We start from the raw sequence: 27113 nt of genomic DNA, 5'->3' as shown, positions 1-27113 counted from the left end.
GACATGGAGAAAGGAATGTAGGAAGGACAGTCTGTGGAAGCAGAAGCCTGATGGGGAAGTGGTTTATGTGGCTTTGTACCTAGCACTGGGAGGAAAGGCCAGGACTGAAAATACAGACTTTAAAAAGAATTGCTGAAGCCATGCTGCCAGATAAGAGAGGCAGGCAGAGGGCAAGCCAGCACAGAGCTAAATGTGTGGGGAGAGAAATGAAAAACATTGTGCCATTTCTGGGAAGGCTGTTCTCTCCTGCCAGGGATACTACTTTGTGTGAGTAGTCATTAGTCTGACAAAGGTGGCTCTCCATCAAGAAGGGGTGGAGGACCAGGACTGTTGTGCTGTGACATCCCTGCTGGTTGGGACAGACATGGAGAGGATGGGAAATTGTGTATTGGGAGATAACACTGCTGCTGGGGGTTAGTGGCATCATCCAGGAGGTCTGGTGATGGCTCATACTGTGGACTTCAAGCAGGGATCTCTCACCACTAAAGCTGGGGCTGGATGTGGGATGTGCTCAGGAGTTGGGCTTTCTTTGAAGCAGAGTAATGATCTGCAAAGCTGAAAACTGGCCAGCAAGTGCTAGAATAAATGCTGACCAATGGGTTACACTATGGAGATTTTTCTCCCCTCCAAGCCCTCTTCTTCCTCTTGTCAGCTCTCTTTCTAATGTATTTTCTTCTTCAAAACAGCCATTACCAAGATTTGCAGGAGCAGCTTGGCATCACCTGCTTGCAGTTTTAGTTTGACTAGGGGCACTGCTGCAGGCTACAGATCTGCAGAGCTCAACCTCCTGTTCTGCAGGAGTGAAAAACAGCAACATTAGGAGGCTTGGGGAAGTTTTATACCGCGTAAAGCAAGGGACCATGAAAGCACAGTATGTCCCTAATAAACTCCAGGGAGGGAAGGTGAAATCCTGGTTTATTGGAACTGTGAGGCAGAGAGGGGCTGGTCTGTGGTGTTGCCCATCCTGCTGCTTCCCAGGCGGTGCTCACAGGTCCCTGTGTCCCGTGCAGGAATTCCCCCTGCCAGCGGCACGGGCACTCTGCAGATCTACCTGATCGACATCAACGACAACGCCCCGGAGCTGCTGCCCAAGGAGGCGCAGATCTGTGAGAAGCCAAACCTCAATGTCATCAACATCACGGCCGCGGACGCTGACATCGATCCAAACGTGGGGCCCTTCGTCTTCGAGCTGCCAAGTGTGCCATCTGCAGTGAGGAAGAACTGGACCATCACACGGCTCAATGGTAAATGGGGCAGGCAATCCCGAGCACATTTGGGCTCTGCTTCACTAACGAGCTGCACGTGTGGCTTCCAACTTCAAAACTTCCTCACTTTTTTTAATCCGATTTTTATTTTTTAAAGCACATTACGGCTGACATTATAGACAAGACAGTTAATCAGAAGTGATTTGTATCAGACCTGCAGCATAACTCTGAGAGCCTTGGCACTTGGCTTTTTTTAATGCAGTTCATAATTATGAACAGTTATCAGTAGTGAACAGAGTATAAATCATCCATAATGGCCAAGGGGAAAAAAGCTATTATCAGTCTTCCTTATGTTCCTCCAGTGTAATTGTCATAAGCCACAATCAGGATCAATGTTCATTTCTCTGACCATAATTGCATAAAGGCAGCCTTTTAATTTACCACGGAACCAGGAGGGCTAGGTAAGTGTGAAGATTACCAGTATGTGAAGGATTTTTATATTGCAGCGTGCAACCACAAATGGCCCTAATTGCTCTGCTTATTGGCAGTTTCAGCAGAGGATGGAAAATAGCGTGGAGTTGTGGGCTGGTTTTGGCTTCAATGCTGGTCCCTCTCGCTGAGGTCTGGCAGAAGGTACTAGACCAGGGGCAACAGCTCGTGTCCTCACAGCTCAGGGCTCAGTCACAACGGGATTACCTGGCTGTGCCTGTCATCAGTGAGCTCCCAAAATCTTCAGGGTGAGTGAGTACAGAACCTGCACATGTGGCCAGGGACAGCCCAGCCTCAGGAAGCATTATCCATGTGCTCCTGTTTGTGTTTGATGCCATTTTGAACAGGTGCACATGGATTTGCAAATGGCATGCAGGTAGTTGAGTGCAGCAGTGAGAGCACACAGTACTTCACAAAGCACAGGATGCTTGTTGGGCAGATGTTGTGGCAGAGGTCTGAAGCTGTCCTGCCCTGGTCTGTTGTTGCTAACCTCTTCTGCAGGGCTCAGAAGAGGGCTCTAGCAAAGAAGCCTGCACAAATGTGGCTGCAAGGCTCTACCAATGTCTGTCATCTGTCTGTCTGTCTGTCTTGGTCTCCAGGGGACTATGCCCAGCTCAGTTTGCGGATCATGTACCTGGAAGCAGGAGTGTACGATGTGCCCATCATCGTGACAGACTCAGGAAACCCCCCCTTGTACAACACCTCTGTCATCAAGGTGAAGGTGTGCCCGTGTGACGAGAACGGCGACTGCACCACCATCGGGGCCGTGGCTGCTGCGGGGCTGGGCACGGGGGCCATCATTGCCATCCTGATCTGCATCATCATCCTCCTGAGTGAGTACCACAGGGCCTGGCCTAAAACCACAGACTGCCTTGGGTTGGGAGAGACCTTAAATTTCATCTGGTTCCAGCCCTCCTGCCACAGGCAGGGACACCTTCCACTATCCTGGGTTGCTCCAAGCCCCATCCAACCTGGCCGTGGACATTTCCAGGGATGGGACAGCAACAACTTCTCTGGGCACCCTGTGCCACACCCTCACAGTAATGAATTTCTTCCCAAAATCTGCTCTAAATCTACCCTCCTTCATGCTTCCCCGTTGTTCTTTCCTATAGCTTGTATTTTTCAAGCTCTATGCAGAGGGCAGGTCCCTGAGCTTGGGCTATGGAGGAGGTTCACACATCTGCATTCAAACCTCCTTCACTGCAGCATCAGCAAAATGAGCTCTGCCCGTGTCAGACCTGTCTTTCTAAGACTTACAGTAGCTTTGCAAACATTATTACACCTGACAACAGCTTGTAAGTAGTGAGTGTGATAGGATCGTCCACATTTTGCAGGAAGAGGTTGAAGGCTTCTTCCAAATTTATCAGTCAGATTCTCCCACAGCTCTCATGTCTGGTGGCTGTGGATATGCTGGTTCTCAGTACCAGATACACTGGATATGAGAGTCTGGCTAGTCCCTTGCAGAGCCAGTGCAGAACTGTGTTTTTCTGGTCCTTCCAAGGAAAAGAAGAATGGTAGTTATTCCCATTGCTTTTAAAATGACCTCAGATTGGGGGGATTATGAGTTCTTTAGAGGAAGGAGTCCCAGTTTGTCAGAAATGATGGAGGACTGGGGATACATCACAGAGAAGAACTGGCCATCCCTTTCCTCAAGGCAAAACTATCCCTTTTGCCCAGGAGTGCTGTCAGTCCCAGGCTTCCAAGAGCATTACCAATAACCATGTGTGCACCCACTTAAAAAGTTAAACTTATATCATTATAACTTCAAGCAGGAGTTGGCACAGTAGGAATGGATAAAAGCAAGTGCTGAAATGAACAATGAGGTAAATATTAATCCAGAAACACAGGATGAATCCATGGAACTCTCATTAAAGCTAATGGGAGTTATGGTGCTAAATCACATTTAATATTTACTCCCAGTGTGTTTTAACAGAGAGCAGACTGAGCAGTATGCTCCAAGTGTCACCTAATGGAGACATGACATGGTACAGCAGGAGAATGGGACATCCCTGGACATCCCCCCACATCCTGGGCTGGTGCTGGGAATGCATTGGTGTGTAATTGATCTGCTGGATCAGGATGGAGAGTGAGGAAGGAACTGGGTGTTTGTGCAGCCCCTGCTCCTGTCCCAGCCCAGCTGAGCTGATGGAGCATCCCTGTGCCCAGTTGCTGCCCCACATTCCCAGTTTTGGCTGCTCCCTCCAGCCACAGTGGTTATTCAGCGCCCCGATGAAGATGAAGGTGTTCATCAGCCTCAACTCCTTTTGCTGTGCAGGTTTGCTGCTGCCTCTGGGCTCAAAGTTTGCACTGGAGCCACAGAAGTGATTAAGCACAGGTCTTCTTTTTGCTGCTCTTGTATAAATCCAGTGCTAAAATACAATTTAAAACGGTTGAAAATCCTATTGACTGAAATTAACTTCAGCTGAAGGACATTTGATTTAAGAGATTCCTCTTTCCATTTTCAGATACATTATCCCATTTTAAATTACGGGTTTTATTACAAAAGCTTATTTTTACATTCATTGTAATTCTAATTGACTTTTTTTTTTTATCTTGGAGAGCTGCAAAGCACTGTATCAGTGATGAAAAATGTAATTTGCAATGAGCAGTTTTACAGTTACATCCTTCCAGTGTTTTGCCTCCTTTCTATCTGCTTCATATCATGACTTCTAAACAATAGCCTAGAAAACGGCAGAAGAGCGATTTTCTTGTGCTATCTGTCCATTTTAGAGTCAGCAGGTCAAAGTTGGATGACTTTAAAAGGAAGAAGAAACAAGGGGGCAGATCCGAGATTGCTCCTGTGAAGGAAGTTTATACCTTTACCTTTGCTCAAAGGGTTTTTTTTCTTCTTCTTGCTACCTGATGTATTAGGTGCACAAATAACACATTTAGAAGAGCAATGCAGTAAAAAATTGTGAAAGGTGAAGACAATAGATTTCAGGGAAAACTACATGCAGAGCGAAAATGGTTCTAACAGCAGTAATAGCACTTCCCATTCTGCAGAGTGAATAAAAGGAAGGAGAGTGCACTACATCCACCATTGACACTTTGAAGGTGGCTTTTTTTCCAAGGTAGCTGTAAAGGCATTAATGGCACCGTTTTTTCCACAAGTGCATGAAAAAGCATCATTTGGAAAAAAAAAAAAAAAAAAAAAAAGGGAAATAAAAAGATAAACCCCAGTAACCATTATAATATTGTCTTTGTGGACCAGTCAGGTATCTTGTTGTGAGAGACTTGAAAAGGAGCAATGAAAAAAGGACTTCAATAGTCTGCTAAATAGCTGAGGTTTTATATTACAGATGAGAGTTACATTTTCTTTCCTTTTCTTTTTTTCTTTATTGAATAGATCTGGGATAAGCATTAAAGAAATGCTGAACTATCTGAAAACAATTCTGTTAGCTGGCAGGCAGGGATATGCCAGTGGCACACAATGGCAGTAATTAGCTGTCCCGTCCTCTTCAATCCCTTCACTGAATTCCTGTTGGGTATAAACACTTTGTTGCTGGGAGGAAAAATGTGGATCCTCCTAACCACCTCCTCCTGCAAGCTGGACAGCCCATCTATTTCCCCAGGGTCTGGTCTCAGCTAAAACCCCAAACTCTGGGATCTCACATCCTGCCTGAGTTTGCTCGTGTTAGTTTGGCACAGTTGAGGGTTGACCCAGGTGAAATGAGCCTGGGACACTTGTTCCCACCTCCACTGTCCATCCATTGCTCCCTTCTGCAAATTGCCACCGTTGCAGCTCAGTGTGGGGCTTGCATGGAGAACAGAGGGGAGAGCAGTGGGAGGTGAGACTGCAGCAGCTGCCCAGACTGAATTTTCATTCTTCAGGGCATTATTTGCTGCTACTGAGTCTGAGAATGAAAACGAACGTATTAACACATTCTTGAAGAAGACAAGATCTGGCTGCCTTATGTCAGTGGCGACTTGAGTTCCCAGATAATCTTGCATGCAGTAATTCACAGGGAGCACACAGCCCCTGGGACACGGGTGTCCCTTGGAAGGGCGAGGTTGTGGAGCAGTGAGCCAGTGTTCCCTGTGGGTAAAGTTGTTTAAGAAGAGAAAAATTCATCATGGTTCAAGAACTGCTCATCTCTCCCTGTTACTGTGCTGAGAGAGACTAGCCAAGCCTGGCATGCAAATGCTGATGCCTGAGGAGCTTGGCTCTGTGCTACCAGATTCGCTCTCCCTCGTTCTGCAAAGCTAGCCCTGCTCTCCAAAAGGATTTCAGATGATCTGAGATTTGCTTTCCAAGTCGATGGCCAAATGCATGTGCTAATGTCCTGGCTAATCTGATCTCAGAAGTCTAAAGAGCCTCCCTCATGGACCAAAGAAGAATTTGAGGGAGGCCAAATTGGATTACAGGACTCAGTGTTGTGCATCCAGATCAGTCTTGCCTGGCCAACTGCAGAAAACAGCAGAGACTGTCACAGTCAGGGCTCATGATCTGAATGGGCTGAACCTGTGCCACACTGCTGGAACAGCCCCTTGTGCACAAAGGTTGGGGATCTGCACCTGCTTCCTTCTCTGCAGCTCTCTTCCCTTCATCTTTATGTCCCCAAATAAAAAGGTGGAAATCTAATCCTGAAAACTCCGGATTCAGATCAAATATTTTCAGAGAGCTGCAGTTTTCACACTTCCTGGTTTCTTCTACTTTGACTGTGTGTTTTAGTCCTCATTAATATCAGCTCAATCAGTTCTGTGATGGATCCTAAAGAAATGTTTGTAGTGAGAATGCGACACAGTATTTACAGCTCTCACTGATCTCTCCTTTAAAATTTAGACCATGCAATAGGTTAACATTTTATTCCAGCAGCCAGTGAGGTTCTCTGCAGTGGGTGAGGGTAGGTGATGTGTTAGGACACCTCAGCCTGGCGTGCTGCAGGAGGTCCCCAGCAGCTCACCCAGCTTCCTCCCCGTTGCAGCCATGGTTCTGCTCTTCGTGGTGTGGATGAAGCGGCGGGAGAAGGAGCGCCACACCAAGCAGCTCCTCATCGACCCCGAGGACGACGTCCGGGACAACATCCTCAAGTACGACGAAGAGGGAGGTGGAGAGGAGGATCAGGTGAGGAGAGCCCCTGACCTGTGGCCAAGGAGAAGCTGTGCAATCTGTACTCCCAACAAAAGGCAGAAATCACATTATTTTTCATAAAATACATGTAAAGGGTTGTGTTCCTTTATTTATGACCAGGCAGCTTTATTGGCTTTCTTGGTGGGGTGGAGGGACAGCAGGTCCAGGACATTCAGGATAGTACTGGGACACGCTCCTGTGTAAACAGGACAATGCCAGGTAGCCAGTGCCACAGGGATTTTTCTACCCCCTAGGCATCTTCCTGTGGAAGGACTATAAATCACTCCATTGACACTCATGTTCAAACCATATTTTTGTTATTTAAGTCATTAAAATTGTATATTTTACCAGAGATCTTCATAAAACCAACCAGTAGCTACTGCCCTGCCCAGCCCTGTGCCTGCAGTCTCTTGCCTTGGCTTGCTTGATCTTCTCTGGGCTTTCCTTAATCGTCTCTAATGTGCCTTTAATTTCTTTTAATTTCTGGACATGGTTTGTGAGAAATGTCTAAAGAGATTTGGGGATTTTCTCTTTCACCACGCAGCACACAGGAGCAAAGCTGTGCTGGGTGACAGAGCCCTGAGCCACAGGCTGCCTCAACACGTCAGCTTTCCTGCAGTGCCTCTTCCTACAGACACCAGTGCTGATATTGCATGAAAACTTCCCTGGCCTGCACTCCTGGGATGTGCTTTTCCACTGCTATGTGTCCAATTCCTCAGCTAAAAATAGCAAAGTTTTGTCACTCATGTTGAAGTCACCAGTTTTTTACTCCTACCAAACATGAGTAAAGAGGCCAGGGCACTCTCAAATACAATGTTCATGCAGATTATGTCACTGTACATTGTTTAATGGCTTTATTTTTGCTCGTTGAACTGGACTGCATGGTTCCAGGTCAGTGCTTAGGGATCCCCCAAAACCACTGCAGCACATCCTGCCGTGGAGGTCCCAGTGGTGAGCGGGTGAGCCTGGTGAGAGCTGCCATGGAAAACTCTGAGGCAGGAGTTTACCCAGACCTTGAAAAGTTCTTACTCCACAGAAAAATCCTCACAATTAACATTGCTTTTTTTTCCCGTCGCTGTCAAGTTATTTATAAATATTGCTCCTGGAGATTCCATCATCCCATTTGAGCACAAGGATTGTGTTCCTGGTAGAACAAAGCACTGTTCTAAGCATTCCAAGTAGCTGAAGTATCTGGTTTCAGGCAACTACACTAGGCTTAAATATTTTAGGAAGGATTCGTTAAAAATAACAGCAAAGGATAAGCAGCAAAACACCATTACCTACATGAATGTATTTTTAATGAAATATTACCTGGTTCTCATTTCATGATAGAAACCTATTCTGTTGGGATTTTTCGCAAGCAAAAAGAACATAATTACTTTGAAAGGTCTCCATGCATAAATGCAATACACATTTTAATGTTTTTACTTCTGTAGAAATGTAATTGCAATAATATGTCTACTAACTCTGTGTCTCTACATTATATTGTGTATTTTCTCAAAAATGTTATGTGTACACCTATGCACGTGCAAACAAAAGGCAGGCTTTTGTCCCAAATATTTAGACACTATGTGAAATATTCAGAAAGTATTTAAATATTTAATTTAACTTATAAGATACACTCTTAGGAGGTCAATTTTATGAGCTCCTCAGAGGTCAGGTTCATCTGTAATTCAGATGGAGGTGCTACATACCCAGGGATAAGATTTGCCATCAAACTTCAGCTGAAACAGAATTAGAGCCCTTGACTTGTTTGCACATGGAGTGAGCAGGTAATGTGAATGAAAAGCTCACAGTTTCACACTGTGCCTTCCCATTTGTCACAGGATTACGATTTAAGCCAGCTCCAGCAGCCAGAGACCATGGATCACGTGCTGAACAAGACACCTGGAGTCAGAAGGGTGGATGAAAGACCTATTGGTGCTGAACCACAGTATCCTATAAGACCAGTAATCCCACATCCAGGGGATATTGGTGATTTTATTAATGAGGTATGTTCTGTAGGGGGTCCTGTGTCACATCTTCAAAGCTTGAGCAGCCAGCTAAAGTCAGGTTTCCCTGACTGCATGGACCAAGCAGTGCAACTGCTCAGGGCAGAAATCTGATGCCAACCAGGGGAAGGAGTGGTATGAGCAAAGGGTGCAGGGTTTGGCCTAATGGAGGCATTGACCAGCAAAAAGCCCAAGATTATTGTCTTGTGGGTGTCACAAACACCATGCTTTTCAGAACCCAGGCAGAATGAGCCATTTGTGGCTCCTGCACTTGTAATTATTTCAGCAGTTTGTATCTTCCTGTGTAAACTCTGTTTGGTGTAAAGCCTCAAAGAGTTTGCAGCACAGAGAGACTCAGATCAGAGAGGGTTTCTTTATTTTATGTTAGATTACTGCTCCTCTATCTGCCTGTACAAATATCTATCCATTTGGTATTTCTTATCTCATTTTTAGTTTTGAGTGATTGAGTGGTTACAAACCAATCAATGCATTATTTCCTCCGAGACAAAGCACACCATCCATTTCCTAAGCCAGAAAAATAAATGTTACAGCCATTTAATTCTATTATTACATGCATTTCCTGCTGTGACTTTCTCATTTTAATCACTGAAATCCCTTCTTTCTTTGTCCCTTTGCCCATCCTTCACTCACATTTACACACATTTGTGCTTGTGAAGACTCGCTGTCCTTACACACGCCCCTGCTGCTGAAACCAGTTCCATCTCCCCACGCTGAGGCCTGGGCTTCTGAAGGTGGGAATGTGGAACATTTGCTTTATTGCAGGGCTATTCCACCCGGCTTTTCCTGACGCTGGGCTCTGCAGCAAAGCAATTCTTTTTCTCCATATCCCGAGGCCATTTCCATGGCCTGCCTACGCTGCTGCCCACACTGCACAGGAGCAGCAATGCTCTCCAGCCCTCTGCCCAGGATCCACACCCCACGTCTGTCCTAATTGCAGAATTTTGCCATGAGTGATTTTTTTTTTTTTAATTTTGTTTTCCTAAAGGAATGAAAATCATCAGAATTAAAATATTGGTGGGAGAGGAAGGGTGCTGGTTTTTCTTTCATTGGCTAAGCTGGAAATCTCAACAGGCAACCCCAGCAATGGCATGCTGGCCAGGACAGAAAGATTTCCAGATCCAGAAATGGATCATAGGAAATAAACAATTGGAAATAACAACTATTTTTAGGGACACTGGGAGTTATTGGGTTTTTTGTTGGGAAAGGTCTCTACATGGAGGTGCGTTCAGGAAGCCTCAGGACGATAATTTTTCCCTTTTAGCGTTGCTGTGGGGATCCCAAACATCCCCCCAGCCCAGACCCCCCTCAAACCCCATGGTGGGCACTAAGACTGTGTGTTCCCCCCCCAGGGCCTGCGTGCAGCAGACAACGACCCCACAGCCCCCCCCTACGACTCCCTGCTCGTCTTTGACTACGAGGGCAGCGGCTCCACCGCCGGCTCCGTCAGCTCCCTCAACTCCTCCAGCTCCGGGGACCAGGACTACGACTACCTGAACGACTGGGGGCCCAGGTTCAAGAAACTGGCGGACATGTACGGGGGAGGAGAGGAAGATTAAACTGACCTCATCTTATTACAAAAAAAATGACAAAAAAATTAAAAAAAAAAAAAAGAGAAGAAGGATAAAAAAATATAGGAAACAAAAAAAAAAATAAAAAACCAACAAACCCACAGACAACGTTAATGAAAAGAGCCGATGCAGGAGCAAGAACTGTACAGATGTGGCAGCTTTTTTAATTAATATCCCCTGCTGACTGTATTGTTATTTTTAGTGGTGATATAGGAGGTTTCTTTTTTTTTTTCTTTCTTTTTTTCTGTTGTATTTTTTTTCCTAGAATATCGAGCTGTCTCGCATGAACACTTGTCTCTGCTGCAGGTTTCTTTTTGGGTTTTTTTTCTGTTTTTTATAATGTCAGCTGGGATATTGCTCGTTTACCTGCTTTATGACTAAAGAGAGTGAAAGGCACTCTGTCTTAACTTGAATTTCTTAGAACAGAAGCACTGTTTTTAAAATATATATATATATATATATATTTGAAAGTGCCTTTTGGTGCATGTGTCAGATTCCCTTCAATCTCAGGAGTGATGAAAACAAACATACAACCATCCTGGGCAGCACTCCCTGTGACCCTAAGCCAGTTCTAGCTGGGAAGGAGTTAACAAAAAGGAACTGTGGAGATTGTTTCTTTTTTGCCTTTTTTTGTTTTGTTTTGTTTTGTTGTATTTTTTTTTAAGGGGGTGACTCATTCTGGGGTGGAAGAAGATGGGGGGTGGGGAGGGGGGGAGATGTTTTGAGTCAAAATCTTAACAGCCATCTTTAAGCCTCAGCAGGTGGTGAACTAGTCATCATGTTGTATATAATTCAGTGTTATCAGATGCAAAATACCGACCAGCGGGCTCTGCTGGCCCCTGGTCACACTCAATGTAGCTGCATAGAACTATAGCATTGATAAAGCCTTTGGTTATTGCAACAGAAATCTCCGACAGCCCTTGCCTAAACCCTACAAAGTAAATGGTGACATGACCAAAGGCCCATCTCTTTGTTTTTCTGCTACCGCCGCGTTTTGGCTCCCACGACCTCGTGAGCGACGGACACGCCGGCAGGGTGAGGAGGTGGTGCTGGTGTCCCCCATCCCTGAGGATGCCCAGCACTGGTGAGGAGGTGGTGCTGGTGTCCACCATCCATGAGGATGCCCAGCACCAGTGAGGAGGTGGTCTGGTGTCCCCCATCCATGAGGATGCCCAGCCCCAGTGAGGAGGTGGTGCTGGTGCTGGTGTCCCCCACCCCTGAGGATGCCCAGCCCCAGTGAGGAGGTGCTCCTGGTGTCCCCCATCCCTGAGGATGCCCAGCACTGGTGCTGCTCTCCCGGGCTGAGGCAGGGTTTGTGCGGCGGCGCTCGCGGCCGAGGCAGTGCCAAGGACAGGGACAGGTTACCCACACTTTTCCCATCCCTAAGTATGGAGTTAGTCTAGTACCACATTAATGCCTTGGAGCATTAGTAGCCAAAGCTCAACAACATCGTGTAACTCAGCTAATGTGTGTCCTTTCTATTCGATGGGTAGGCGCTGCTATCTGTTGTAAATGTGTTTTTTTGGAGAAGAAGTGCAACGAGGGCCTGTTAAGTATCTTGTGGTTAATATGCTCAAGCATTGCCAAGTAAGCAAGAGGTTTTGCAGCATCCAGGCATAATTCAACATCAGTATTATAAATGGTAGCAAACTACCTAGTTTATATGTAGGGTCAGTTTAACCAATAACAAATAGTTATTAGCTTTTTTTATTACATTTTTCCTTTACTGATTTGGACTAGTGGGTTTATGTCTAATGTTTGTAAAATGATTTAGACTGCATGGATGTGTAATATAAACCACATTTAATGGATTATGAGCCACTTAATTAATGTGCTATGAAATCTTGGATTACCTGTGTTTTATATTCTGCAGACGATTTTGCAGTGGGTTCGCTAAAACTTGTAAAAGTGCTTAGATATATTTTCCTTTAAATCCAAGAATGTGCACAGTATTGGAAGGTGATTGTCCAGGGGATAATCACGCTTTTTTTGATATCTCTATTGATTCTCAAGTTGAATGCTAAAAGTTAAAGGGGGGGAGGCGGGGGGAGCGAGCGCGTGCACACGAGAGCGAGAATGAGAGGACGAGAGCTTGGGGTGATGAGTGGGCGCCTTTCAGAGGGTAAACTGGGCTGCAAGATCGTCTCTATAGATTTTTGAAATGCTCCTACTGCATTTTATATTTCATTGTATCATATTTTCTATAAAATGCAATTTCTGTAAATTAATGAGCATTTGAAATGTGTCTTGTATGAAGTGGAATATGGTAAAAGTCTGCCCGAGGGGACTTCAGCATTACCAGGATGTTATTAACTACCAAGGGTGAGATCTTTCTTTTTGTCTTGGTCGGTCAGTCAATGGGTCAGTTTGTCTTTCATGGCTCAGAGAGCAAATTCACTCTCACCCAAGGTTCTTGAGGAGACCGGGAGGCAATAGGGTGGACCTCAGAGGAGAGGGATGGCACTAATGGCAGCAGCAAGGTGAGGATGTCACACCACAGGCATGGGCTGGCAGCACCTGACACTTTTCCAGATTCCCATTCCATCGTTGTGAACTCAGTCATCTTGTGTGGCCACCATGAAAGTCTTGGTTTGCTTCTGCCGTGTGCCATCCCCCTCCTCTTGAGCACTCTTGGCAAACCTCACAGCCCCCTGCTCCCAGCTGCCTGGCACAGAGCCTGAATGGCCCTGCAGCCTCTCTTCCTTACCATGGCACTCTTGATTCTTCCCTGATTCTTTTGGAAAAGCCACGGGATGGAATATTTCACCACCAGGGCTTTGCACCTCTGCAGAAGCTGCCTGGGCACAGGCAGAGTGATTAATAAAAACACACTTGGTGTTTCTTGCTGCTGGTGTCCGTCGCCGTAGCCTCGTCACCGACACGGGAGGAGGATTCAGCTCGAGGGCCAGGTGAGGCCAATGGTTCTCCATCCACGGGTCGGTGCCACTGCCTGCCAGCTCCGTGTGGCTCCTGGAATGCTCCTGTGGATCCTGCCAAGCCAGGTCTCTGCTGTGAGCTGTGCCTTGCCATCCACCTGGCACTGCTCAATCCCTGCTCCAGAGCGCTTGGTGCTTCACCTCTGCTGCAGTTTTGGCTGGGATGAGGGATTCCAGGTGGGGAGGGGCTGCCAGGGATGTGGGACAGCAGCTCCAGGCCATCAGCAGTGCACTCTCCCCAGCTGTGCAACAAGGAGCCACTTAGCCATGCAGGGGATGTTGTCTGACTTCAGCTTGTCTAAACATTTCATGTTTTCAAGAACATTTATGCAACCTAAGTCAAACAAAACTCTTCGAGTGATTAAAAATAAACCAACCTGTTTCCATTGGCGACTTTTTTTAAAATCAGCGGCTATTTTTTCCTGCAGCATTTGCAATCCAGCCGTTCCAATCCCACGAGCCTATAAATCAAACCAACCAGATTATTGTGTTTTGACCCAGTTCTGTTCAGTCTCCCTCTGCAGGACCTCTTCTTTCTTTTCCTCTTCCCCTTTCTCCTCCCTGTATACTCCCTCTGTGAGGTTTACAGCCCCACAAGCAGCAGCAGCAGCATCAGGCCACTTCTCTTGCAGTGGGATCACTGGAAGGTAAGCGAGGGGCACATCCAGCAGTGAAAACAGAACACTCTTTACAAACATTTTTGCTTGCTAATGTTTGTAACCCAGCTAAAAAAATATACATTAATCCACAGCGTCCCATTGACAAGGTGAATTTGCAGTCACTCAGTCCCCCTCTGATCCTCATGGATGTGACACAGTGACAACCAGTTGCAGCTGGAGGCAGCTTACAAGGAGCTGTGGTGAGGCAAAGAACCCTTTGGCTGAGCCTGCAGTGGCTGTTTATTCTGAGAGGCAGCAGGAGGGGTTAATGCATTGAGATCAGAGTCCTAATTCCCTTACTAATATAAACTAAAACATTAAACTATTTAAAGAAGTGACCCCCACTCTTTGTACCCTACATATCAGTGGGGAAGGGTGTGCTCTCAGGCAGGTGGAGGGTGTCCCATCCCTAAAACACCCCTGTCCCACCCTGCTACCCCATGGCACTGCCAGGGGACACCACCACAGCTCTCCCTGCTGTCTAAGGGATGAGTCCCCAAGGCACTGGGGCTGGACACACGTGTGGCTTCCCTAAGGATGAGGATTGCACATCCCCGAGCCAGTGACCGTGCAGGTGCAGTGTCACTGCTGTACCCACAGCCACCCCTGGCAGAGCAGGACCCACAGCCCTGCTGGTGTTTATCGTGCACCCTAAAGCTGGGAGCAGCATCAGTCTCAGAAATGCCTTGCAAGGCAAGGAGGAGATTCAGCAGGTAATTAATGACAGTAAATAGGCAAGTCTGTTCTAGGTGTCCCACGTTCTAGTCATGGTTTTGCCTCTGGTTTTGTGTTTTCCATTTTTTCCCCTTTTTTGTTGGACCAGGTGAAGCTGCTGGCAGTTGTAGGATGCTGATGAGGGTTTTAAGGGATAGTCAGGTCCGAATCCAACCTTCAGAAGTGGGGTTTCAGAGGTGGCTGTAACTGCTTCACATAGGGTGGACGCTCGGGCATTGAAGAGAGGCAATGGTCAGTGCAGCGTCTGTACCACACAATATGCCAAGATTGCAACTTTGTTTAATCTAAAAAGAAAATATATATTAAAGGTAAAACACAGAACTTTTATTTGTGATGTCTTTTGGAGCTCTTTATTTTAAGTGTGAAAAAAAAATATTGGGGGATGGGAGGAAATGCTGTGTCACGATGAATGCAAGTGTTTAAAACAGCAGCCAGACAACGTAGGTGTCTCCCACGCAAATTAACTCAGTTTCATGGGGAAAATAAAAGTTCTTTCCAGTCCACACCAACCCCATATACAACTGCTCACACACAGTGTACATAATGTAGTTAGTGCTTGAAGCGACAAACCTAATAGGGGAAAAAAGAGCAACAACACCAACACGTAGATGTATAATTGGAGCACTTTTTTTCTTTTTTTTTTTAATTTTAATGATGATTTTGCATGTTTCCTTTCTGATGGAGAAGCTGTGTAGCAGCCCGCATGACTGTGGTTGTTCTCAAGGAAGACTTCTGCTGTTCTGCTGTATTCACGCAAAAGCAAAAGTTTGCGTCTGTTAACCCAGTTCAAAAACCTTTTTTTGTAACCGCCAACAGCACAAATATTTTGTATTGTTGTTTGTACCATTTTTGTACCAAAAACAAAAGAGGGAAAAAAAAAAAAAAGGGAAGAGAGTAAATGTTTTCAATGTGTTTTTAGTGCCACTGCAATCTTGGTTTCCAAACTGAGTGACAGGTTTGCTGATTTATTGTGTATCAAAGCTGAACTGGCGCACTGACGCCTGGCTCCAGTGTAATAAAAATAAAGTCCCCCTTTTGAATAGTCTCACTTGCTTTTTTTAAATTATTATTATTTTATTTGTTTGTTTGTTCCATTTTCCTTCCCCACATGTCCACCCCAGCTCAGTGCTGTCCGTGGCTCTTATACTCACAGTGAGCCAGTCTGGCTGCAGGTGTGGGTCCAGGTGCACAGACATCAGTGGGATTTTTGGAGATCTTGGGTGCTCCTGCAGAAATTTGCATTCATTAAAGGTTGGAGCATGGCTCCCCTCTGGCCCAGGTTGTTGTTTGGATTATGGCTGAGGAGGTGTAGGTTCCTCCCACATCCCAAAGCAACTCATTTCTGCTGCACTGAGCTATTGGTGCAAATCAGCTGTGTGGTGATTTCACTCTTGCAGCCCCAGATCTTTGTGCTTTAGCACAATTCCAGCACATTCAGGGATCTTTACTTTCTGCTAGCACATCGGTCACTCTGACTGCTGCATCAGGGCATCCAGCCCCTCCACCTGCCACTGCCAGGGGACAGAAATGGTCCAAAAAGGTCTTAAGGAATGACTGAGCACCCTGGGCCAGCTGCTGGAAACCTGAGCTTGCTTCTCCCAGCTGTATTCCTCCAGCTTCTCTACAAGTGCAGGAGCAAATTCCTGGCTGGAGATGCTGCTGTGAGCGAGTGTGCAAATCCTTCACACCAGCACTGCTGTGTACAGCAGCACGTCTCCTTCAGGGCCAACATTCCTCTTTTCTGCAGCTGCTCTTCCCTGGTGGTTTCCCCCCTGGGAGGGGGAACAAACACCCTGGCGCTGGGCTGAGCAGCAAGTGCTGGGCACAACTAGCAATTAGTGCTGGCCACAATTAGCAATTAGGCTGGCAGCCATCACTCACCACGCCCTGGGGAGGTGTCCAGGTGGGCAGCTGGGGCTCCATCACTCTCACCGCAGCACCAGCCCACACATGCCATCAGCTACGAGGTCCCAGCAGGTCACACTCCAGCGCTCTCTGGAGCTGTTCTGGCCAAGCCTGTGGAAAGCAGCACTGTCTCATTTTTAATAAACATTAAGATGAATGCAAATCCTGTACATGGCAATTTACTTCCCCCCGGAGTCAGCTAAGAATATTTTATTGCTAGTTTTGCTAATTCTCAAGCTGTTCTGTTTCTTAGAATTATCTTTAACTACTGAATAATGCAAGACTGTTGCATCACAAATATTAGTTTCTGCTATCAGTGGAAGGCTGGGCTCTCATCATCCTGTTATTAGGCTCTTATCAGCCTGCAGAAAGTCTTGTTCCTCAAATGATTTAGCTGTGTGCTTAACTTTGACCATGTGAATAGTTTTCCTAAGCTGATGGAAATAGCTGCCCTCCCCTAAATCCAGGGACTTTTGTACCAAAATTTAAAATAACAACAATTACTATTACAATTATTATTATAGGCTCTTGGCTTGGGGCTTTTCTCCCAAGTCAGATACCAGAATTTGAAACAGAATTGGGTTCAGGTCTAACCAAAGCACACAGGGATTATGGGGTTTTTTTTCAATAAATGAAATAACTGAATTTTTCTTTGTTCTCCAGACTAAAACCTTCACATTACCAAGACCTTTTCCTGCCCATCCCTTCCCCCAATTTCTTTTTAAATACAGAGGAGGATTTTAGCCAAAAACTGAGTTAACAGACACAATAAACCAAAAAAAAAAAAAAAAAAAAAAAAAGAGATTAACCCTAACTCTGTATGCCATACTGCACTACTGTCTCAACATCTCCTGGGTGAGGGCTGAAGAAGCACTGGGAAGGTCAAATGTTTTGGTAATAACTTCTTAATCACTTTTATTAATCACTTAGAATTATCTGGCTAAATTCTCTTTTATTATCACATCTTAGAATTATCAGGCCAAATTGTTCACTGAAAAAAATATATTTTAAAAAAAGGTAAAAGAGCCCAAAGATCTCTTTTCTGGCAAATTCATTCCACATGTAAAGAAAAATGTGCTCAGCTGTACTGATGGCATGGTGAGGTCCTGTGTGCAGCTGACACCTCCCCAGTCCCTTGGTGTGCACATCCCTTCTGCCCAGCGCTGGCATGGACTGGTGCTGACTGACACTGAGCTTTGGCCTCTTCCCCTGCATTTATTGTTATCAGTAGGATCAAAAATTGTTAAAAAACCAGGATGGGACAGACAGGGACATACAGGCCCCTCTGGGAAGCCCAGCTAAGTGTTGGAATCTGTGGGTATTGGTGATTCCGAGATTATAAAAAGTCTCTGTCTGTCAGCCCCGCTGCCAAAGCAGAAGCCATAATTGGTCTGTGCTGTTTCAAGGTTGTTTATTCTGTTTATCTCTAACATGTTCTGCTGCCCTGCCGCAGCTCTGTCCTGCAGGGCAGCGTGTGGGGCTCTGCCCTCAGTGGGATGGTACAAACATTAAATACCACAAACTACCTGTGCTGGATTTACAATAACGTGCCAATATCTGTCACCTACGTTGGACAGTGTGTCCCCAGCCTGAACCAACAGAAAAATGCCAACACCACAGTGAAACATGGAGGGCATGAAGAAGGAGAAAAAGGACAAGACACACCCAATTTCCTCCATCTTGTCCCCTTTGAACCCCTAATCTAGAATCCTAAAATTTTACTTTTGCACCCGTGCCACACTTAATTATTACTCATATCAAACACTCAGCGCTTGTAATTGATCCTGTAATATTGAAAACTCTTTTCCATGGACAGAGATCACAGACAGTGTCTCTGGGGGCTCTGTCCAGGGGGGTTCCTGACCCCTGCCAGGGTCCCAGACCTGCCAGGGCAGCCAGAGGGAAGCCCTGGATTCCTACAGTAAGTAGCTCCCAAAACTATTCACTTGAAAATAGCCCCAGCACTTCCTGCAGCCACCAAAGAGCAGCACCAGAGCAGGAGCACTCAGGAGTTCCAGGAGCAGCATCGCTCTTCATGCTGGGATACCCTGAAAGGACAAGGACAAGCAAGAGCAGCCACAGAGGATGGGCTTCAGCAGGCACTGCCCTCTGCTCAGATGGCCCCAGCAGTGCTCCAGTTGTTATTTATGGTGTCCTCTGCTCCCATTCAGGGCAGATCTGCATGGGGAAAGAGAGTTAATGGGACATGGAGGACGTGGATGTCGGTGCAAAGCAGAGAGGGGAGCTGGGGATCCCTCAGCAGCAGTGGGGCTGGAGCAGCCCCCAGGCAGGGTGAGGCACAGGCACCCTGGGGCATGGGCAGCAGCAAACCCTTCCTCCCAGGAGAGCTGCAGGATTTCCTCCCACTCCCCTCTCCCCGTGATGAATTACGGCTGCTCCGCGCTCAGAGCCCAGCACAATCCATCTCTCCTGCTCCTCGCCGAGCCCTCCACCTCCCCACTTTCTTTTCTTAATGAGAACATATTTTTGTTCTTTTTTTTTTTTTTTTTTTTTGCTGCAATGCTCTTTGCAAGCAGGGCCACAGCAGCAGGGGGTGGCAGTGACAAGGGCAGTGTCCCCCCACTGTCCAGTCTGGTGACAGGGGCCCTGTGCCATGGCCAAGACTTAAAGATACAAATTTAATACACCCTCCTGGATGCCCCAGGGGTTTTGTGACAAGCCAGGGCTTGCTGGCAGATTTGCCCTCCTGCTGCTCCCTCATCCATCCCCTTCTCCAGGGAGATCAGAGGACCAGGCAGGAGGGACGTCTCCATCAACACCTTCCATCCACCTCCTTGTAAAGGTGGCTTTTAAGCCAGCCTAACCCAAATGACCCCAAACCTTTGCTGAAATGCCTGGAGGCCTTGGTGAGCTGCATTCAGTATACAGGGTTGGAAAGGAAACTTTGCTTCGAGGTTTTGCTTTAATTAGTGATCAGTGGTTTTAGGAAGGGTCACTTCCACCTGCAGCCAAAGGAAAATTGTCCCTCCCCAGGTAATTGGGAATTCACAGCCTGGGGCCAGGCTCTCACTGTGTGCAGGGCCATGAGCCCCACACCACACACTGACCCTACAAGAAGTGCATTTGGAGCAGCAGCTGCCATTCAAGGCATTTTCAGCCATTCAGTCGCTGTGCAAGCAGCTCCTGGTTTGCCTTGGCAAGGAAGATCCAGTGCCATGGATTTCCCTGGGGCTGGTACAGGCCCTTTAAAAATCTATGGCTAGATCTGGCACCTTTAAAAATCTATGGTTAGATCTGGCAATAAAAATGCAGAACAATCAACATTTGATGCCCAGCAGCTGCTAAACTGAGCTGGACAGCCCAGCCACAAGGATTAGCTGGGGGTGAGATGGGAAGGACAGAGAGCTGGGCTGGGTTTGTCCAGCCAGTGTCATTCAGAATAGTTCAAACCTGCCTTGGTTTGGAGAATTAGCACAGCCCCTCTGGCTTGTGCTTATCCTGGCTCTGTTTTACCCTCCAAGCACTCACAAATGTTGGCAAATAAAAGAAACAAGTTGGTGTTCACCCAGAAGTTTTCCTCAGAGAGATAAAGTCTCTCTCTGCCTGTGCTGGCAGCTGCTGAAAGTGAATTGTCAAAAGCCCCTGGCAGACTGCAGAAGGAATAAGTCAGAATCGGGTCTCTGTCAATACTCCCAATCTCCATAAACCAGATTTATGATACCTGAGGCCACATGGAAGTTTGTAACTGAGCACATAACAGCCATGCCATTAACCTGTGCTATCTATAGCAAAACTCATTACTTTATGAAGTAGTTTGAGTTACCTCCGAGTATAAAGGGCAACCCAACTGATCCTGGCGTGTGAAAACCATATTGATTGGGCTGGAGTGCAAATCAGACATGCAGATACACACATTGGTGTGAGGACTCCCTGGCCGGTGCCTCCTCACTGCTCCCCAGCTCACAGACTGGCATACATTTATCCTCACAAATCTTCTCTCACCCTGTGCTTGAGAAGGAGTGAGTACCTTGCTTTAATATAGTGCATTCCGTCCTGAGGGCTCAAACAATAACCATCGGTAATCAGAATTCATATTTTGCCACAAATTCGGATTGAGTTACTTTTTAGCATTTTGTAGGGACAGGAAGGAATTCAGCACCCTGTGAAAAAGGCACGTGAGGCACCACAGAGGAGAGGATGCAAGAATGCAGCTCACAGATGACCCCAAATTCCAGAGCTCAGGCAAAAAGCAATGTCAGGAAGGCAATACATCACATCACTATAGTACTGTATAAAATATTTAACTTCTAAGTACATTACCAAAGTGGTTTCTTTTGACATTACATTTGTGCTCTTGTAAAAGGCATGAAGCCAAGAGCAAATATCCATCCCAGAACAATCAAACATCGCTGCAGTGCCACGGCCATGCTGGCTCAGGGGACCCGGGACAAGTCTGACAAGAAATTCTCATTACCTCCTGCCCCAGTGTGGGATGCCACCACAGCCACGTGCTGTGCACGGCCCCAAGCCCTGGCTGAGATGCCCTCCTGAGTACACCAGGGCAGGAAAGCATGTTTGTGCAGAGAATCCTGCTATTTAAGTGCCTCTGATGAAAAGCATTTTATCATCTTGCCTGCCTTAATGCAAGGAAACACGCAAATGGAGAGCAGGGCTGTGCTGCAGGTACCCAGCTCCCTGCAAGCAGGCAGTGCCTCGCTTCCAGGGCCTGTAACAAATAGAAAAGGAACAATCTTTTCCTTGCTTAAAATGCTTCTCTAAATTTTTCACTGAGCATCTTACTTTTCCATTTGTTCTGCTTCTGTTCACGCTTGTCTCTCCCATTTGTTCTTATATACCTGCAGCTGCAGAAGGACCCTGGTGGCACTGAGGCACCTGCATGTGCAGCAGGGTGGAGGGGTGGAACTGCTTAACTTGACATTTTACAAAGAAATCTATTTCAGCCCAGCAACCTATTCACCCAAAAAAAAAAAAAAAAAAAAAAAAAGGTAACGCTGAACGACCTTAAAAAAAATATTTTCATCCAAATTTATCAAAGAAACAACAAATGAGGCTTCAGCCAAACTGGAAATTATGTCCAGTCACTGTGAATTCCCTGGTTGTGCTACCCCTCTGCAAATGGAGCCTCTGTCCCCATTATTTGTGCTCCCTCTTTCTAGGGGGAGATTGCAGTCAACCTAGAGATTTCAGCCCAAGCAGAAGTGGGCTTCTTTTCAGAGGAACTCCACATTTCATTGCCTAAGAACAGCTTATGTGAACAAAGGATCAAGTCCAGGCTGAGCCTACCTTCTGCAGGGGAGTATGAGGGCAGGGTCCTCAAGGAGCTCTTTTCTCAGAGCATCCTAATGAGCACAGCCCAACAACACAGCAGCTCCCAGCAGGCTGAGCATGGAGCAGAGGGCAATACTGGGTTATCTCCAGAAAGGAGATGTCTTTTCAGCAGGGTTTCTTAAGCAAAAGCAGCTGTGCTCTGCCTGCACCCCCTCCCCTGCTTCCCCTGCTCCACAGCAACACTTGAACTTGTTGGCAGAGAGAAACTAAATTGGACAAAGCCAGAAAAATTAAGCCCCTGCATCTTTTGTTACCTTTGTTCAGGCAGAAAAGGAGATCTTAAAGCTGCCCTGAAGAGGGATAAAGCATCCAAGGGGCCTTGCAGCCAGATACAAGGAACCAAGAGGAGCTCCACATCTATCGCCCTGCCACTTGTGGGATGCCTGGTTTGCTATGAGGTCACTGGCTATCCATCCCACCAGGTGCCTGGAGTCCCAAAATAAGCCCTGTTCCTCCTGCCAGCGAGACATGGTGGCACAGGGCAGCTGGAGGAGCAGCACGTCACCCCTGGGGTGGGGCACAGCAGGATGGGGAGCAGGGCAGAGCCCAGCAGGGTCAGTCCCAGCCAGGCAGCTCCTGCTGCCCTTCCCCAGCTGCTCCCTGAGCTGTGCAAGGGCTGCCAGGCCATGGCCCAGGGTATTTCACATGTCTGAAAATCATCCCATGGGCTCCATCCTAGTTATTTATAGCAGCTTATTCTCAAAAATCTCAGTGGGGATTGGAGCCCTGCTATGCTAAATCCTCTCCAAACACATATTAACAGACCCCAGACCGGGCTTGCTGCTCAAGTTGTGATTTAAAGTCAGTGTGGAGATGGCAGGTCGGAAGCAATCCTTCCCCAGGAATATTCTGCAGACCTCAAAATATTCATTGCCATCTGTCCTTTTTTGTCGTGGGTTTAGGGGGCTCTTCTCAGAGTCCTGCCCTGGGCAGGGTGATGCCAAGGCTCCCGAGGAGCATTCAGCAGATGATAACAGAAAATGCCCAGGAAATGCAGTTTCCTGGTGGAAAGAACAGCCAGAGCGGGCTGGGTAATCCTGACAGGGACAGCCCAGTGCTGCTCCTTACAGACAGAAGGTCTTTGGGGCTGATTGCATTATAATTTAATCCATCCTTCAGCCATTTTAGCTCTCAAGATTGTTGTTATTTTACACCTCAGCAGAAGTTCACGAGGAACAAAATGAGGTTGCAATCCTCTGGGGGAAGCTGGCAAGAGTCACAAATCCATCTTTGTGGATACAGATTTAAGCTTAGGTCCAAATAATTAGTTCTTTATCCAGGCCTTAAGTTAAGGAGACAGTGAGTTCATCTGCAGAGGCTGCAGAATCGCTTCCTGGGAAGCTGCAACACGCTCACATTCCCTTTCCACACTCATTTATAAAGCAAAGGTTCCAAGGAGTGCTGGATGTGGCTCATAGTCAGGAGCCTGGTACAGTGAGGGCAGGATGCCCCAGAGCTCCTGGCTGCATTGCCAGGAGGAGTTTCCCCAGGGACCACAGAGACCCCCTGGCTCTAAACTGAAGCTCACATGGATAAATAGCTTTTTTCCCACCTTCTCCCTTCTCCAGGCAGCCTCGTGCTGCTGTAGCACAACATCTGTGGCTGTTGGTTCCCATCAGAAAGTCCAGCAGGATGAGGAGGGAGGCTGCACCCACTTAGGAAGTCCAAGGGCATTCCCAGCAGCAGGTCTCTGCTTTTGAACATTCATGAAGAATTATCTGTGCCTGTAGCACCACTAAGCAGAGACCCGGCTAAGAAAAGTCCCTCCTGCCCAGTGACTGCACTGTTGTGGGTGCAAAGAGCATGAGAGCCATGGGAGATAGGAAGTGCCATTGTCCCTGTCCCCCCAGGAGCTGCTCCTTGCCCTCCCTGACCTGTGGACAGGGGAGTGCACGAAGCAGAGCTGCTGTGGAGCAGTGCAATGATGGGTTTAACTGGGCTTTAGCTCTTTGCCACAGCCATCTCAGACCATGTCTTCAAGGTGGGGGATAAGATATGCAGAGCAAAATTCTTCCAGAGTGGGAATTCTGCCTCTGCAAATATTTTAGCAATGCAGGACTCGCACCGGGGATTAGCCACCGTCATGGCGTGTAGAGGGAAGATGGATTTCAAGATGATAATAGGAATGACACACATTGCTTTTTCCCCTTTCTGCTGACACACAGTTTAGCAGTCACTGCAGAATTTCCTTCCCATTTAAAATTTCCATTTAATAGCCAAGGAGCTCATGTTAATTCAGATGAACTTTCCCACAGCATGACGAGGAAGGGTGCCTCTTCTAGAAGCTTTTTCCCCAGTCTCAGTGGCTGTGGCTAATAAAAAAATATCTCCTGTGGCTTCACAAAGGCCATAGAGAGTGTGTCCTTTACCACACCATTAAATTCCACTTGACTCAAGGTTGGGCAGAGTCAACAGTGTTTAAAAATTAGACTCTCCTAATAGCATCTCCTCCTGGGAGGGGTCCAGGGAGGTTTCTCAGAGTGTTTTCAGGACTGAAGGGGCTGCAATGAGTGTCCTCCTGCCTGCCATCCCCTCCCTGAGGCAGGGTCCCCACGGCAGGCAGGCCAGGCACTGGTGGGGACCCTGTGGTGCCAGCATGATGGGCTACAGGGACAATGGGCTGGAACACCAACAGGCATCCCCAGCTCAGGGGGAAGGGCTCCCCTATCCTCCCCTGCAAACCTCACCCTCAGAGGGCTGGGAAAGACAGGGGATATTTTCCATGTTCTCCTTGGTTTTATTCCAATTTTCCCATTTCCCCTTCCCCTGAGCCTTAACCCAAAGCCACACTGACCACAGGGTGTGGGCCAGCCCTGGCCCTGCCAGCAGGAGATGGGAGCAGGGCTATGGCCCCCCTGACCTCCAGCTCTCCCCAGGTGCCAGTGAAGGTGTTGTTTTGGCAGCTCACCCCAGATGGGAAACTGCATCTTGCTTTTATTTATCTATTTTTCCAACCAAGTGTAGCTGGTGGTCAGGAGAACCCACTGAGCAAACTTCCTCCTCACTTAAACAAACAGCAAAATCATTACAAAATTCTCTCCTGAGCATTGCAGTTGCATATATTCACTTATCCTATAGAGCAGAATCATGGGGCATTGCTTAATTAAGGATGTGGGTGTAGAGGCTCCAGGAGCAGAGATTTCACTTGTAAATCTGGCAGTGGGCACAGCCAGGGTACAAAGGGAGCATGTCAATGCCTTGTGTACTGAGCCCCCTGCCTAAATCAGTGCTAAACCCATTCTGAGGGAAGGAACTCCTGTGCTGAGCAATCCTGGGCTCTTTGCTCTTGCTGGACTTTGTTATTTACCCAAAAGCATCCCTGGGATGGAGCAGGAGAAGTGAGGGCATCTCCACACAGACCTCTCTGAATTGCAGCCCATCAGAACTCCCTCCCTCATTCCTCTTCCTACCCTGAAATAATGATATAAACCCAGCATTTTCAACTTCTTCTTCCTTCTTTTTTTTTTTTTTTTTTTTTTTTAATGGTAGGACATAATTCAGGTTATTGCCAAGAACTGCAAGTTGTTTACCAGCCTTGTGCAAACAAAGACTCGGATCAGCCACAGAAGCACAGCCCTGAGGCTTTCCAGCAACCCGGAATTCTTTAATTACTTAACAAAAGCTCAGTCTTTCTTTTTTTTTCTTTTTTTTTTTTTTCTTTCCCTCAGCTGTTACCTTGGAAAACCACAATCCTGGATGCCTTCCATACCACACGCTGCTAAAAACCTCATTTAGAGATGATTTTGCCCAAGTAGTTCCCCAGCTGGGATTGAAGCAGGGCCGTGCTCCGTCAGGAAGAGCTGCCTGGAACCAGCAAAACACCTCAGCAGGAACTTTCCTGGTGCTAAAAGTTTCTCCTGAACACACACACGTGCTCGTGGACACACGGAATGAGCACTTCCTACAAAGCCTGGCAGCTGGCAGTGAGCATCCTCTAGTTTACCTCTGATTTTATACCTCAGTCTTTGCTAGGATTGGGTTTTGGCCACCTCAAAAGTGTTTTGGAGACAAGCAGGCAGATGAGTTTTCATAAACGTAGTGGGAAAGGAGAGCAGGCACTGGGAATGCACATTGGAGCTCCCACAGGCAAACCCATCACTCCTCCAGCAGCAAGAGGAGGGGAAAGGAATCACCATCCTTTAGCTCTCACCTCACACAGGACCACCCCACCACAGTCAGGGGACAGCAAAGCAGGTGGAAGGTAGTGTTCACCAAAATTTTACCATCTCAAAAAAGCCTCCAGACCCTTTTCACTGAAAAAATAATCTGCATATTTGAGGAAAAAAAAATTTAACAAAGGAGACAAATGTGCATTACATTAACTGAGGAGCAGTTCAAGGTGCAGAATAATTCACTGTCAGTCTCGGGGAGGTGTCTGTGGAGGGTAAATCAGGCTCTTGCACAGCCAGCTCGGTGTAAGCTGTCATTGCAGCCAAGGCATCAGTCAGGAGGAAAACATAACGTTGGCAGATCTCAGAATACATAAATTAAACATGCTTACCACTTGCCATCAGCGAAAAAGTTTTAAAAAAATAAAAAAAGCTGCCTTTTGAGCTCCCCCCCCCCCCCCTCACACACACACCTCCTTATTTCTACTGCTTCTCCTCGTAGCATAAATTCAGTTTTCAACATCTCTGTTTTCAGACATCCAAATGGACTCTAAGGAAAAGAAGGAGGGGTGGAAAACAAACCCAGAGGTTTGGCAAAGCTGTGAAAATGCCAGCTCAGCACAGAGAGACAACATCAGCCTCATCACAGCCCCAGGTGGTGATTCCTGGGTTTGGGAAGAGCAGGAAAGGCATGGCAGGGTGGGCCAGGATGGGCTGAGCTCTCAGCATGCCCCAAGAACCCCAATTTTCCAGCCTGGACCCTGGACAGCCGTGACACCGATGGCATCTCCTGGCCCTCAGGCAAACAACCCCATCAATCCCCAATCCAACCCCTGGCAGCACCAATGTCACAGTCAAACGCAGTGAATTGATTTGCCATAAGTCATATTTAATGTCTCAGCCATAAATGTGTCAAACCCAATATTTTAAACTGTAAATAATGCCAGAAATTCTCCTTTTTTTTAGAAGCTTCCACTACAGAACGTCCAACAGAGAACAGGAAGCGCTGTATTAAAGTGTGGGGGTGTCAGAGCTGTGTTTACTAAAATATCTGATCCAGACAAGTTTTGCTTCATCCTCTGGGATGTACCCTGGAAAGGGGGGGCCAGGAGGG

General features: G+C 47.0%; 1 protein-coding gene across 4 annotated transcripts in view; it reads left to right on the top strand.

The window, feature by feature from the left end:
* The window catches only part of CDH4 (cadherin 4), a 415526-nt gene extending 402953 nt beyond the window's left edge, over positions 1 to 12573 (top strand). For 3 of the 4 annotated variants that reach the window (XM_030289048.4, XM_072917016.1, XM_072917017.1), the window contains 5 exons: positions 1011 to 1244; positions 2294 to 2527; positions 6620 to 6759; positions 8592 to 8756; positions 10127 to 12573. In XM_030289048.4, the coding sequence (XP_030144908.2) occupies positions 1011 to 1244; positions 2294 to 2527; positions 6620 to 6759; positions 8592 to 8756; positions 10127 to 10333 (980 nt within the window). In that variant the 3' untranslated portion in view covers positions 10334 to 12573. The remainder of the gene's footprint in view (positions 1 to 1010; positions 1245 to 2293; positions 2528 to 6619; positions 6760 to 8591; positions 8757 to 10126) is intronic. The other variant, XR_005982316.2, reaches the window with a different exon arrangement.
* The last annotated feature ends 14540 nt before the right edge of the window (positions 12574 to 27113 follow it).

Source organism: Taeniopygia guttata, chromosome 20 (genome assembly GCF_048771995.1).
Source record: "Taeniopygia guttata chromosome 20, bTaeGut7.mat, whole genome shotgun sequence".
Taxonomy (NCBI): domain Eukaryota; kingdom Metazoa; phylum Chordata; class Aves; order Passeriformes; family Estrildidae; genus Taeniopygia; species Taeniopygia guttata.
The sequence above is the reverse complement of the archived record's forward strand: the minus strand, read 5'-3'. Positions and strand labels throughout refer to the sequence as shown.